Source organism: Perognathus longimembris, chromosome 13 (genome assembly GCF_023159225.1).
Source record: "Perognathus longimembris pacificus isolate PPM17 chromosome 13, ASM2315922v1, whole genome shotgun sequence".
NCBI classification, from domain to species: domain Eukaryota; kingdom Metazoa; phylum Chordata; class Mammalia; order Rodentia; family Heteromyidae; genus Perognathus; species Perognathus longimembris.
This window is the reverse complement of record NC_063173.1, coordinates 35,003,823-35,018,943: the sequence shown is the minus strand read 5'-3', so window position 1 is coordinate 35,018,943 and position 15,121 is coordinate 35,003,823. Positions and strand designations below refer to the sequence as shown.

At 36.7% G+C, this 15,121-nt stretch overlaps 1 protein-coding gene and 1 pseudogene across 1 annotated transcript in view; both read left to right on the top strand.

Annotated features, from left to right (window-relative positions):
- Positions 1-15,121, top strand: part of LOC125362741 (doublecortin domain-containing protein 1-like) — a 211,940-nt gene that overhangs the window by 132,667 nt on the left and 64,152 nt on the right. The window contains exon 11 of the mRNA XM_048361661.1: positions 14,560-14,652. Coding sequence (XP_048217618.1) covers positions 14,560-14,652 — 93 coding nt within the window. The remainder of the gene's footprint in view (positions 1-14,559; positions 14,653-15,121) is intronic.
- LOC125361878 lies at positions 11,241-11,768 on the top strand (annotated as a pseudogene).

Sequence of the window (15,121 nt, the reverse complement as noted above, 5' to 3'; positions counted from 1 at the left end):
CTGGCATTAAAACTTTGTATTTTATAGTCAAGATAAACATCCCCTCCCCCAAGATTCATCCATCAAGTTGCCAAGTATTTCCTGTTAATAGAGAACAGGAAATTCCTTCCTGACCTTGCAAATGATCATTTTCTTTCTTGAAGCATGAGATTTGATTGCCCTTGCAATCTTGGCTCACACTTACTTGCCTGCATTGTGAAGAACAGTTCCTTTCTCAGTCAGAGTGATTGACTCTATGACCTTCTACAGAAATGAATTCCAAACCAAGACCATGCATTGGAAAATGGAGATGGGTGTTCTTTGATGCTAGATAGTGGGAGTATTGAGCTAGGAATGTCCTCTTCTGATTTCTCTATAAATGCAAATCTACCTAGGTCAGAAAATACATATCCACTTAGTTTCAGGAAGCATTTGCCCTATGAAATTGTACTTAAAAATCCTAGAGTGGATGCCAATATATGTTTTTTGTCCCTATGTGCATTATGCGAAACAGGGAATATTTTCCAGTATGTTTAGCGGACAAAAACAGCCATTTTGAGAAATCATTCAGACATTTGTTTTGACGGTGTGATATTTTGTATGTACCCTGGTTAAAAGCTCAGAGTTGCTTTATTAATTTGTTGATAAAAAGTATTTATACAATGTTTTATGGTTCATATTTTCCCCACATTTAATTAAAGTTGTCTTATTTACTTATTTGCTTTGGTTAATAGTCCTAGAGAGAGGTACGTATTATTGTTATTGATGGAAATCGTCATTGATTCTGAGAATACTGAGATGACACAAACAAGATATTCAGGAAACCAATTGTTATTGAGTATTGTGACCCTGGGATATTCCAGTGCTAGTAATTGGAAGGGATTATTAAGACAGAAGCAGAGCATTAAAAATCAGATTTATCGTGTGTGTGTGTGTGTGTGTGTGTGTGTGTGTGTGTGTGTATGTACCAGTACTGGGTCTTGGGGCTTCATACTCTCACTTGGCTTTTTTAGCTCAAGGCTGGCACTGTACCACTGGAGCCACATCTCTATGTCTTTTTTCTGGTTTCTTGGCAATAGGAGTATCATAGATTTTTTTGCCTGGGTTGGATTTGAACCATGATCCTCAGATTTCAGCCTTCTGAGTAGCATTGCTACCCTGCAGGCTTATCATTTTCCCCCCTAACAAATCTCTGCTAAGGCTTGAACAGAAAAACGTTGTTAATTTTCAGTTGGTATATGTGTTTGAATATTTAAAAAGTGATACATCAAAACATTTATAATGAAAAATTTCAGTATCTTATATTTTTTTCTATCAAGGTATATGAATTTGAGAAGTTATAGTTTATCCTTTCAAGAAGCTTTATTAAAAAGTTAACAATGAGCTAGATGTGGTGACTCACACCTGTAAACCTAACTACTTGGGAGGCAGAGATAGTAGAAGGACTTAGGTCTGAGAGTGACAACCTTATTAAAAAACAGATAAGGATTGCAGTGTGGCTAAAAGGTGGAGGAAAATTGCCTAGTAAGCACCAGGCTTCCCCACCAAAAATTGAGTGTTTGTTTTTTTTTAAGTCAAACTTAGATAAACAGAGGATAGAATGGTCAATTACTCTGAGTTAAAATTGAGTGTGAGGTAAAAGGGAAATGTCGACTAAAAGATATAAAATAAGGGATTAAGTTCAAGAGATCTATGGTACAACATGGCGATTCCAGTTAGTAATCATGTACTGTATACATGTAAAATGCTGAGAGTAGATATTAAGTGTTTTCACCACAAAAAAGTAAGAATAGAAACCAAGCATAGGTTAATAACTTTATTTAGACATTCCACAATCTGCATATATCTTAAAGCATCTTGTTTTACATTGCAAATATTTATAGTTTTTGCCAATTAAAAATGTTGCATTGAAGTATATCTACTGCAGTGTTCCAGTGGCTCATGCCTGTAATCCTAGCTAATCAGGAGGCTGAGGTCTGAGGACCATGGGTGAAATCCAGACCTGACAGAAAAGTCCCTGTGGATACTGTTCACAATTAGCCACCAGAAAACCAGAAGTGGCGCTGTGGCGCAAGTGGTAGAGCGCTACCCCCAAACTGAAGAGCTCACGGACAGAGCCCAGGCACAGAGTTCAAGCCACACAACCAACCAAAAAAAAAAAAGTCTGCTTTTTATTGTGGCAAGGTATTACAATATATAGATGTGAGGAGGGGACCAGGGCAGGAGTGCATCGTAGGAAGAGTAACAGTATAAAGTATGCCAAGGGTATCTGTGAGTGGGTGTGCATGCATGCATGTAACTGCTACATGATACAATGTGTGTGTGTGTGTGTGTGTGTGTGTGTGACTCTACTTTTAAATCCTAGCATCTGCCCCAGTCCACAACAGAATTCAGAACTATGACACAATAGTAATGGTAGAAAATCCCAGAGGTTTGCAGTGGAGAAAGTGAAGAATAAAATCTTACAGCTTATGCTTTAAGAGTGCAGTGGTTTCAGTGCCCTGGAGAGTTCCTGTAACATGGTCTAAGAAAGAGTGAGAGAAGATAGAATGGAAAGAAGGCATATCATGAAGCAAGAGCCACATTACAATGATACGCTTAGCCTGTAAGCAATAAGCAGTAAACAGTTTTGGGCGGACTTGATCTATAAGTACTGAATCTGTCAGTCAAGTGCTTGGGACTGGGAGCTTCCTGTGACCCAGTCCCCCTGACCTGACCCTATTTAGGGTCAGACAAGCTTAGGTGTCATTAGGCCATGCCACATGTCTCCGTGTTCGTGTCTTGTACCCTGTCTCCTGACTTGTCCCATTTCAGCTCTCCATTGGAGCTGAATTGGCTTGTTGGTATTGTTTTTGTTCTATCTTTCCCCTCTGGCCTGTTTCCTTACAGTGTTGAGTATATTTGTGGGCTGCATGCCTTTGTAACAAATGGCTGTCTGCAGACTGCTAATGCTCTAATAAAGACTCCAAGATTCCATTCTTCCAAATGTAGCTTCTTGGATAATTTACCTATAACAGTTTCTTCTGAGATCTTCTTCTAAGCCTATTTGATCTGTTTCTACAGTTCCCATATCTTGGACCCAAGAGGAGAAAGGCATGGAACCCTTCTTGTCCTTGAAGAGCTTTGCTTTTTGGCTTCATCTTTGGGAGAGGGCAAGAATTTCACTTTTGATGCTATTTTGGTGAAATAAATCCACAAACAATTTGTGAATCTCCCAATCATGTAATGTATGGGCAAATTAGGCAGTTAAACAGTTCTGTGATACATTTGAGCTGAACTGATTACCCCATCCCAGAAAGCACAGGTTTGTCATTATTGTTACCTCCCAACAGTGGGCAAAGTATCAGTAACCTCAAGAATGGATGTGAGAACAGTGTGGAATGTATAGTCATAGAAAGGAGTTAATTGTTGAATATAAAGCCATTAATAGTACCTTAGTACTCAGTCATTTTTGCATTGTTTCACAATACATTAATAGATATTTTCAGAATGAGAAAATTATGACATTGTTTTTTATTTTATAATCTTAGATACAAAATAGAGATTAGATAAATGATTTGAATGAGTTTCAAAAATAATTCCTGACAGTGGATCTTAAGCCAATTTCTTTGGTTATAACATTAAAAAATAAAGAATGGTGACTCTAACTTCATTTTATTTCCTTATCAAATTCATAAAAAACAATTCATATGAATAGAATTATGATATTTTATTCTAGGTTTGCATATGCTTCAAATATGAAGGAAAATTTACAACTTACCTGTGCCTGTCTAGCTAGTTCCTTCCTTTATCATATTTTCTGATGTATCTAAAGTATAGTTAGAATCATGGGCAATAGAGCCAGACATGCCTGGATTTGATAGTATACAGAACCAAGTGACATCTGGCATATATATATATATATATATATATATATATATATATATATATATATATATATATATATATTCGGTTGTTGGGCTTGAACTCTGGACCTGGGCGCTGTCCCTGAACTCTTCAGCTCAAGGCTAGTGCCCTACCACTTGAGCCACGCCACTTCCAGTTTTCTGGTAGCTAATTGGAGATAAGAGTCTCATGGACTTTCCTGCCTGAACTGGCTTTGAACCATGATCCTCAGATCTCAGCCTCTTGAGTAGCTAGGATTACAGGCCTGAGCCCCTGGCACTTGGTCTTAAGCCAATGGGGGAAGGGGCTCCTGGCCTCACACTGACACAGGGGAGAATAAATGCATTGGCATAACAGGTACTAGTTAGTGTAGGGTTTCCGATGTCCCATTGATTGCTGGATGCTCTCCTCATCCTTATTGTAAGCTTGCAGCCCTTTCCTTTGGTTCAGACACTTTGGTTGGTGGTGCTTCTTAGATGATCCAATTTATACAAGACTTTCTCTGATGTTACAGATACCTTCCAAGAACAGTGTTAAGTCACCCACTTGATCATCCTGGGGTGGTATTTCCTTTACTATACAGTCACTTTCCCTCACGATGTCAATAAACAGGCAAATTTCCCAGCCTAACTCTCAACTACTTCTATAACTTACGACATAGGGGAACAAAAGGTGACTCAGGAATGCTGACCCTCAGGCCTTCTTCTGCCTGCCTATTCCTTGCCATCCTGTCAATGCATTTCCTAGGTCTCTACATGACAACTTCCTCCCTGAGGTGAGGGGGTGGAGCAGAGGATCTCTTGGCTTAAGAACTTGTTTCTGGGGCTGGGAATATGGCCTAGTGGCAAGAGTGTTTGCCTTGTGTACATGAAGCCCTGGGTTCGATTCCCCAGTACCACATATATAGAAAATGGCCAGTGGCACTGTGGCTCAAGTGGCAGAGTGCTAGCCTTGAGCAAAAAGAAGCCAGGGACAGCACTCAGGCCCTGAGTCCAAGGCCCAGGACTGGCAAAAAAATAAAAAAAGAACTTGTTTCTATTTCCTAACATTTGTCTCTTTTTTCTAAACACACTATTAGGATTACTCTTCAGGCTATTTTCATTTCCTGCCTCCTTATTTGAGATTTCTTCCTATAATTTGCTCTAGGGCAGATGAAAATGGTCTTTTATTTTATCTTTACATTATATCTTCTTTATTCTTGACTCCAGAAAAGCCTGATCAGCAGTTCATGAGTCATTACTCTTAACAGGGAGAAACTTAGAAGCTGAGCCTTCTGAATTTAGCTCTTTATATGATAATTGGGAAAAGTGAAAGGTGTTCTTTAGAATCATATTCTTTCTTAAGGCAACAGCTTTGCAAGCCACAATTACAGCTTACCTTGTCTCACAATTCCATTGTTCACATGAGAAACAACATTTTTGTCACAGATCTTAATGATGTCAGGAGTAGTTTTGGAGTAGTTTGTTTGTTAAGGCCTAAAAGGAAAGCATGGTGGTAAAGTTTAACTCCTTACTTTTGTTATATTACTTATTGTCATATGTAAAAGACATCTTTAAATTTGTAACACCATAAAAATATTTAAGTTAGACATCTTGGGTTGCAAGGAATACTCAGATGCCCTAAAATACTGAGGTATTTACTGTGGGAATATATGTGACATTCTTTTAAAGCTAACTTGTTGCAGTCAGTAAGAGCTCTTTCAGGCTAACTTAGACAAAAACAGAATTTAAAAGAATAACACAGGGTATTCAGAGAGTTCCAAAAATAAGTATTGTCAAAGAAAGAGAATTCATAGCTCCAGATATCCTGGTCTGAAGAACAATCTCTTTAAGGCAGTACTAATGGGATAGATTTTCCACCATTTATGTCTCCAGGTGATTCTCCATTAGATTGTGTCTCCTAGGAGGACCTCATAAATTGGTCTGGAGAGGGACACAGGCCTACCCTTTGGCCAGCAAAGCCAATTTCTTCCAAACTTCTCAGTGGTAGTGGAAGAAGTAGAGCAGCATCAATATGACAGGACATGTTGAGTTCATCCTCATCATGACACAATCTATAGGCGGAAAGTTGTAAGATTACAGAGTCAGGACTAAGAGCTACTTTTCCCGCAGAATGTGGAAGAGCTACAATTTATGAATATCTTTTTAAATAAGAAAGGATATTTAAAAAGAAACGTAAGTTTGAGAAAACAATTCCAGATAAAATAAGGACAAAATTCTCTTTTGCATCCTTTTAGGAAATCTGTAAGTACTCAAAAATGTTACTGTTATAAAGTCATTGTCACATGTTACCTAATGATCAGGTTTAAGGGGACTCTTCCATAAATTTGTCTTAAAGAAGCTACAGATTATGAAAAAGTATTAAGGATGGAAGACATTCTCTTCTTTTAGAAGCCTTGACTATAGGAACCATTGTTATTACCCCATGTCTTAGAACTTATTCATGGCGGAGCCTGAATTCCCCTCAGTTTTGAATTGGAAAGGTTTCTGCTCTCTCTTGGAGTAGAACTGGCACTTTTTAATTTCTTTATGAGGCTGCATTATTGGAACTTGGAATTTACAAGGGATCTCCAAGACTGAATCTGAGTTAAAGCATGTATAAGTTGAGAAAATGGAGCTGAACCATGGCAGAACTAAGGACAATCCTAATAATTAGACCCTTAACTGATTGGATCAGTCGTACCCTTTTTCTCTGCTTATTTCTCAAGGTTCAGCTTGTCTTTCTTGGCCTTCCCAAAGCCATGGAAAATTACTTCATGAATTCTACTTAGAGTATTATTACACCAATAATATTTGTGATATTGTTAATATTAGTTTTAAGTAATAATGCTTGTTATTATTATTTCTTATTCAGATACTACTTACCCATCTCCAAACATTCCAAACCTGAATATTCTTTTGGCATTCACCCTTACAGATTGCATTATGTATACTATATTTAATAATGATGATATGCCACAAGCCAAATATTTTTTAGCTTTTTCTTATTTTTTAAATTGTCTCCTTAACCCTATTGCAATTTAGTCTTGAACTATTTATATCTTAAAAATGTCCTAGCATATCGTATTGCATGTAGAAATGGGCCATATTATTTACTGCTGTGATTTACAATTTTGAGGGGGAACTGGGATTCACTGGATCCAGTTACTCTCAATCTTCTTTTGCCTACAGCTACACCTTTGTCTACTAGAGAGCTAAGATTTTTACATAAAGATTTCAGATGCAATTAAAGACCATCTACTAAATAGAAACACTTGTATTATTAGTCTCATCTAATGATCAATGAGGATATATTTAGAACTACAAATATTCAAATTAATTTTAAAAGGTAGTTGAAATTTCCTTGTCACAAACGTTAAAGCATATTACCCTTCTCAAACACACAGATAGAAACAGACACACAGATACACAGACATACACAGACAAACACACACAACTTTGAAACCCAATTTGGTAGACTCAAGAATCAACTATTTATAGCAAGCATCCATAACATTTATTTACCATGTTGATCTGTTCATCACTTTGATTTTGTACATTTGAACTCTTCAAACCATTGCTTACATTTGGGATTTATCTTTGTTGACAGGTAAGGAACCAAGAGTATCAGCCCAATCCAATTTAAGTTGGCACAGGCTCATTTATCATTTAATTCACTTGCCAAATATTTGCGAGAGTGCGTGTGTGTGTGTGTGTGTGTGTGTGTGTGTGTGTGTGGCCACTTGTTATCAATTTTGTTATGCATTTTCAGATGCAAATTATTTAGGCTGATGGAACTCACAGTTTTGCTTGGACATCCATGATAGAAAATAGTGGCTCCCCTGCTCTCCTAAGACCCACCTCCCATTCCCATACATAAATGGCAGCAAGCAGGGACTAGAAACAAAGGACTCTCCCCTAACCCCTGAATACAGTGACATTCATTCTGAGAGAAGCAGGGGCAGCTTTTTGAAAGCCGACTTCTTCAGCTCAACAATAACACACAATGAGTTATTGACTTGTTTATATACGAAGCTCTTTTCAGTAACTAACTCTGACTCCCACAGTCTGGACAAATGATTGATTTCGTGGTTAGAAAAAGAGAAAGCTCTTTGCTAAACTCTGTAGTGCAAACTACTTCTTCCCCGTTTGTTCTGTAACTGAATAGGACCTTATTAAAATGCACTTTCCAAAAAAATACCTGCAGCTGGCCTTTATAACCATGTTTTGTATGTATAAATAAGTAATTTGTCCCAGTCTTTTGTATATTAACAGACCATTGGAAAACTTGTCAATATATATGAAGGCTCTGGATATTTTGATACGAGGGACCTATTTATGCAAACTGTATTGAGCATATTGATCTGCATGTAAAATATGAGTAAACTAGTTTACTAATAGATAAGTACTTACTAGTGAAATCTTAAGAGTTTTAATAAATTCAATTTCTTGCTGGGACATGTTGATTTATTAAGGACATTATGCACAATGGATATCATCAAATACTTCAAATCTGAGTCATTTGTTCTAAAAAGCAGGGAAAAGCAAAACAAACAAAAAATATTACATAGTGAACCACAGCTCAATACTATGAGATTTTGATTGTATTACCAGACCTGTCTCCCTTTGTCTGGTATTTATTTGGAATGTCAATATAAATTATGAGTTCTAAATACATCAGATAGTTTGAATTATTGAACTTTTTAATAAAGATATTAATAACTGAGCTTTAGAGTGACTATTTTAAAGTAATTTTCTCCTGAAAAATGCATGTTGTGTATCATATTTAAATGCTGGCATAATTGTATGGTTGTTATAAACATACCTAAAATATTTGGGAAAGAGAAAAAACACAATTAAGTTGATAAGCCCAAGAGATCACTTCTGTTGTGCTTATATATCTCTGGCAGGAGGTCTTGAGCCTGCTTTCCTTTTTTAGAATGTCTATAGGGGAGCAACCAAGACAACAAGTGTTTGAAGAATTCCTTAAAATTATGAGCCCTTTAGTTTATAGTTACAAGAGGTTATATGATTTAAATAGAATTATGTATTACTAAACTATGAGCTCTGATGGATTTAGAGAGAAGAGAATGCATGATACTATCCACAAAGTATGCCTGAAACAACAAATTTCAACGAAATGATTTCCCTTAGTTGTTTCAGGAGTATTTTTGTGTATAGTTTCTCTCCTTTATCCTCCTCTCCCCTCCCTTTACTTTTCCCCTTCCCCTTCCCCCTCTCCCCTTCCCCTTTCTCCTTACCCCTTTCTCATTTCCCCTTTTCTCTTCCCCCCCTTTTCCCCTTCCCCTTTCACTTCCTCTTCCCCTTTCTTCTTTGACAGGCTCTTGCTATGTAGCTCCTGCTAGCCTCAACTCCTAGTCCTTCTGTGTCAGCATTCTAATTGTTAGAAATATAGGCATAAGTTACCACATTCTACTGTTGATATTTTTTAATTAAACTCTTTGAGATTAATTTTACATCATCTTTTCTATTTAAGTAAACCATTTAAAAAATTATGTCCAGTTTTCTTTGACAAAGCCACAATGCTTTTTGTTTCGTCCCTTTGTGATGATTCTTCACTGGTCTCTTGGTAATTCTGTTCTCCTTCTCATAAATACTGAATGAGTCCAATTTTAACCTAATTATGTGTGGCTAACATTTGTTACATGTTTTAAAAATCATAGCAGCAAGGCCAGGCACAAAATGATAAATTAAACATTCCTATTTTGCTTGTTTACCTTTGAAGTGCATAATGAAGATATGAGATTTTATTCTTATACTTAAAGGGGCATGATAATTTTAGAACGAAGTGATTAGGCTTCTTGCTACTCTGTTTTCAGGGACTTGTCTTTCATAGTTACACAAAAATATTAACCATCTTTCTGTTTGTTATTTCCTTATTATTGATTTTTGAAGTTTTTGATATCTTTTCTTTTCTTTTTCTTCCTTTCTCTCTTTTTCTTGATCCTGTACCAGGGCTTGAACTCTAGGCCTTGTATTTAAACTCAGCTTTATTTTTTAAATAGTTTTATTATCTTTAAGTACGAAGGAGTTGCCAATCACCAAGGAAGTTTATGAATACAGTGCATCTTGATCAATTCATACTAGAATCTCTTGCTCATGACTGATACTCTACCACTTGAACCATGTTTTCAGTCTGACATTTTGATAGCTAATTGGAGATGGAGTCTCTTCGACTTTCCTGCAAGGATGTCTTTGAACTGTAATCCTCCAAGTTTCAGCCTCCTGAGTACTTGGATTACAGACCTGAATGAGCCTATGGTTCCTAGGAAAGTTTCTGATCATTTCAATACATGAAAAATAAGGATCAAATTTTTGTACTTAATCAACGAAGGAATTATTTCATATACTTGAGATAATGACAGCAAGTCAAACGCATTTAGGTTTGTCTTAATAAAGAAACAGGATGTTCTCATCAAAACTGACAGGAGAGAAGAATCTTGCTATTGTTGTCATGTCCTGATTTTTAAGGGAAACCTGCTATTAGTGCTGCATATTATTAGTGCTTCATGGTGAATATTCACTCTCTTCGTTTGACTTTTAATTCTCATAATTTTCTCTAAGTGATTACGTTAAATATATATCTTTTTTTTTTAGAATGGCTTGTCTGTTTCGGAGGAGGCACCATATGTGCATCCTTATATTTTGCCAATATTTTTTTAAAAAATTGATTTATTTATTGTCAAAGTGATGTACAGAGGGGTTACAGTTTCATATGTAAGGCAGTGCATACATATCTTATCAAAGTTGCTACCTCCTCTCTCATTTTTCTCCCACCTTTCCCCATCCCCAGTCCCCCCCCCACACACACTGAGTTTACAGTTGGTTTACAGCATATAGTTTTGTAAGTATTGCTGTTGCATTGGTTCGTCTTTTACCCTTTTTCTCTCCATTTTGATGTTCCCCTTCTCTTCCCTACTTCCAATAAACATATATACAATACCCAAGGTACCAAAATCAGTTACAGTGGCATCAGGGATAAAACAATGGTGAAGAAAGATGAAAATGGCATAATTTCACATGATACATTGAACATAACAACGTGATGCTTAAGCATTTCTACTTTCAGTGGTTAGTATAATATTTCTTTGGGAGTTGAATTTTAGAATGGAGGTGATTGTTTTTCCAGCTGTGGTACTTTCAAAAGGTAAAGGATTCTCACTTTGGAAAAGCAGTTGGAATCAGTTGTTGGCCTGGGGAAAATCGCATTAAAATCTGATTAACTTGTTGTGGTACCATACCTTGCCATACTTCTGCTTTAATTCTGTTTATCTTCTCTTAAAAAAAACTACTCTGAAAAGGTTTGCACTTAGAAATGATTTTTGTTAAGAATAGATGAGCTCTCTTCCTTTAAGTGGCCTGAGGTGACCTATGAAAATGGTTCACTACTCTCTTGACCCAGAAAACCTAACAAAATCATGCAAGTCAAGAGGTTCAAATATTCCTGTTCACTTTAAGAACACCAGAGACACAGTCCAGGCTATCAAGGGTATGCAGACCCAAAATGCTACTAAGTATCTGAAAGATATCACTTGAAAAAAGCAATCTATGTGTGCTATTACAATAGTGGAGTTGGCCTGTGTGCCCAGGCCCAACAGTGGTGTTGGACACAAGGACAATGGACCCAAAAGAGTTCTGAATTTCTGCTGCACATGCTTAAGGGTTTAGACATAGACTCCCTGGTCATTGAACACATTCAGGTGAACAAAGCAGCCAAGATGCGCCACTGAATTTACAGGGTTTATGGTAAGATTAACCTATGCGTCAACTCCCTGCCACACTAAGATGATCCTGAGTGAGTAGAAGCAAATGGTACCTAAACCAGCAGAGGTGGTTGCACAGAAGAAAAATATATCCCAGAAGAAACTGAAGAAACAAAAACTTATGGCACAGGAATTAATTTAGCATAAAATAAGTGCAAATAAAACTTTTTAAAAGGAATAGATGAGCTGACTGGGTATGGTGGCATGTATCTCTAATTTTATGTTAGAATCAGAGGCAGGAAGATTGTGAGTTCAAGGGTAGCTTGAGAAAACCTAATCTCAGACAAAACAAAACTAAAACTAAAACTCAAAGGCACAAAAACCAACATCAACAACAAAAACCCAAAGGCTAGGGATCTAACTAACTGGTTGAACTTTCGCCTAGCATGCACAAGGCTTTGAATTCCATCACCAGCACAGAAATAAAACTACACAGCTTGATGAACGTTCTTCAGCTGCAGTCTTCTATGCTTCTCTCCTCCTGAGATAAGAGCTTTCCTAATGAATGGCTGAAAAGACTCAGCATCTTGTGCCCAAGTACACACATTGGTTCTGTGTGGAAGTTGAGCTTTATGTTTAAGTTTAATACTAAAAGTATTACGCCCCTGTATCACAGAATAAATTATACCTTTAGAGAGAGCAAATAATCTTACATGATGATTAAAAACAAAACAAAAGTAATAATAACAATAATAATCTCTTTCTTAGTGGTACTCAGGCTAGGGCAAGGAGTGGCAAACCACTGCCTACTGACCAAATTTACCCTATCACCTTTTAAACAAGTTTTGTTGATAAAATATGGAACAATATTCCTATATTGCTGGCAGAAATATAACATGGTCTAACCAGTGGACATGAATGATAATTGTAATATCTTTCTTCTACTTTATTCCTATATGAAAGCACATGTCCTAGATTTGATTAAAGTATTTTTCATTTACTTTTAACTTATTTTATCTTTAAGTAGTTGTACAAAGAATTTGCCATTCATCAAACCAAATTATGTATACAATGCATCACACTCAATCTTACTCCTTTCATCATTCTCCCTCCTTCCCAACCTCATCCTTCCTTCAATTTTCTTTTTTTTTTTTTTTTGGCCAGTCCCGGGGCTTGGACTCAGGGCCTGAGCACCGTCCCTGGCTTCTTTTTGCTCAAGGCTAGCACTCTGCCACTTGAGCCACAGCACCACTTCTGGCCGTTTTCTGTATATGTGGTGCTGGGGAATTGAACCCAGGGCCTCATGTATGGAGGCAAGCACTCTTGCCACTAGGCCATATCCCCAGCCCCAATTTTCTTAATTTTTGTAAGATAGGCATTACATTTGATGTCTGCATTCTTTCCCCCCTCCCCTCTTCATTGCTCTAACCCCCGGACAGTGGTATTTTGTATCTTCTCATTTTTATATTTACCACCTATGTGTCATTATTGGGAAATGTCTACTCAAAAATCACACTTCCTTATGTATAAGGTTGATTTTACATGATTGCATACACAAGTACATTTTCTCAGTTCTGGTGCTTATATTTTTATTGTAATAGTGTATTTTATGGAGAAAATCAATTCTAATGAAGTCTAAATCCATATATTTTTAATTTATGCTTTTTATGTTGCATTTTTTATTTTTATTTTTTGTAAAATTTCACACTATTGAGCTTTTCCTCCTAGGGTTTCTTTTTTTTTTTGGCCAGTCCTGGGCCTTGGACTCAGGGCCTGAGCACTGTCCCTGGCTTCTTCCCGCTCAAGGCTAGCACTCTGACACTTGAGCCACAGCGCCGCTTATATGGCCGTTTTTCTGTACATGTGGTGCTGGGGAATCGAACCTAGGGCCTCGTGTATCCGAGGCAGGCACTCTTGCCACTAGGCTATATCCCCAGCCCCTAGGGTTTCTTTTAAAATTTAGTTTTAGCTCTAAAATACTGGTCTATGGACATCTTGAGTTTCCTTTACATGTTATAAGTTTTTTTACATGATGTGATTCTATTTAACTTATTCTTATAAATGCCTATCCAATTGATTCTTATCATTTGTTGAAAATGTTATCCTTCCTCCATTGCTCAGTAAAGTATTCGTATATGATTTCAGTAGAATGAGGCATACCAACACCAGATCTTTGAGGACTTTGAATTTTTATTTATGTAATTTTTTTTTTTTTTTTTGGCCAGTCGTGGGCCTTGGACTCAGGGCCTGAGCACTGTCCCTGGCTTCTTCCCGCTCAAGGCTAGCACTCTGCCACTTGAGCCACAGCGCCGCTTCTGGCCGTTTTCTGTATATGTGGTGCTGGGGAATCGAACCTAGGGCCTCGTGTATCCGAGGCAGGCACTCTTGCCACTAGGCTATATCCCCAGCCCCTATTTATATAATTTTGATTTCTTCTTGTACTGATACAGGAGGGTACAGAAATCTTACAAAGATTAAATTCTATTAATGATATAACAACAAACCTATTACTGATATTTTGTAATATTTCTGCCTTGAATATCCTTAAAGCATTTACAGCTCTGCTGTTCAATATTTGTTTATATAGCTCTTTCCTTTGGTAGCTCATAAATTCTCCTAGAGTAAGAACTACCACACATAGTGAAAAGTTGATCTAATCAACAAATAAGTTAACATGCTAAAAAGAAATGTTGAGGCATCACCATGTTCATTCATTTATTTGTTATCTATTTGTGCAAAATTAAATGATTGCTACAGAAACTGGTGTCCCTTTTCCTCTTGCAAGATTAAAATATCACCTCTCTGGCACACTTCAGAAACATTTATAGACTCCTTACTTAGGGAGATCATCAGAATGACATCTTTATGTCATTATTCCTGGACTTCCTTTATGTCTTTATTCCTGGACTTCTTCCCTGGACCAAATCAGATTTTCTGATACACTGACCTATGTTACATATTACTGAAATCATTTATTTATGTATTTCTTCCAGTTGAGCCTGGACATGAATGAACAGAAGGAAAAAATAACAGAGAAAGCAATTCTTTCAATGACAGCAAAGGAATACCATAAGGCACAAACAGAAGTAAGTGATTTACTTTGCAAACTATATTAAAACTGCAATTAACTCTGATTATAAAATTAAGGTAAATTTTACTTTGAGCATCATAGTATGTCAAACAGTATCAATTGATAATAATTTAACAATAGCACAAACAACAACAACCGTGTTTCTTGATGTTGGCAGCCTGAAAAATAATGTATGTTTGAAAGAATGTATCAGATCATGATTTTCTGGGGAAAAATGCTTTATGGATGTTTTCCCATAAATTTCCTAAATGAGTAAGTTATAAAGAATAACCTAAAACTAGATATTGGAAAACATACCAAAGCATTAAAATTTTTAATACACTTACAATGTTTCAAATTTGTAATGAAGCTAAACCTTATATTTATTATCAAATGTCTAAGAACAGAATTATTACTCTGAATTTTAGAAATGCTACTGAAGTTACCTTTTATCAAGGAAAAGCTAGTTTACGAATGTCAAGCCT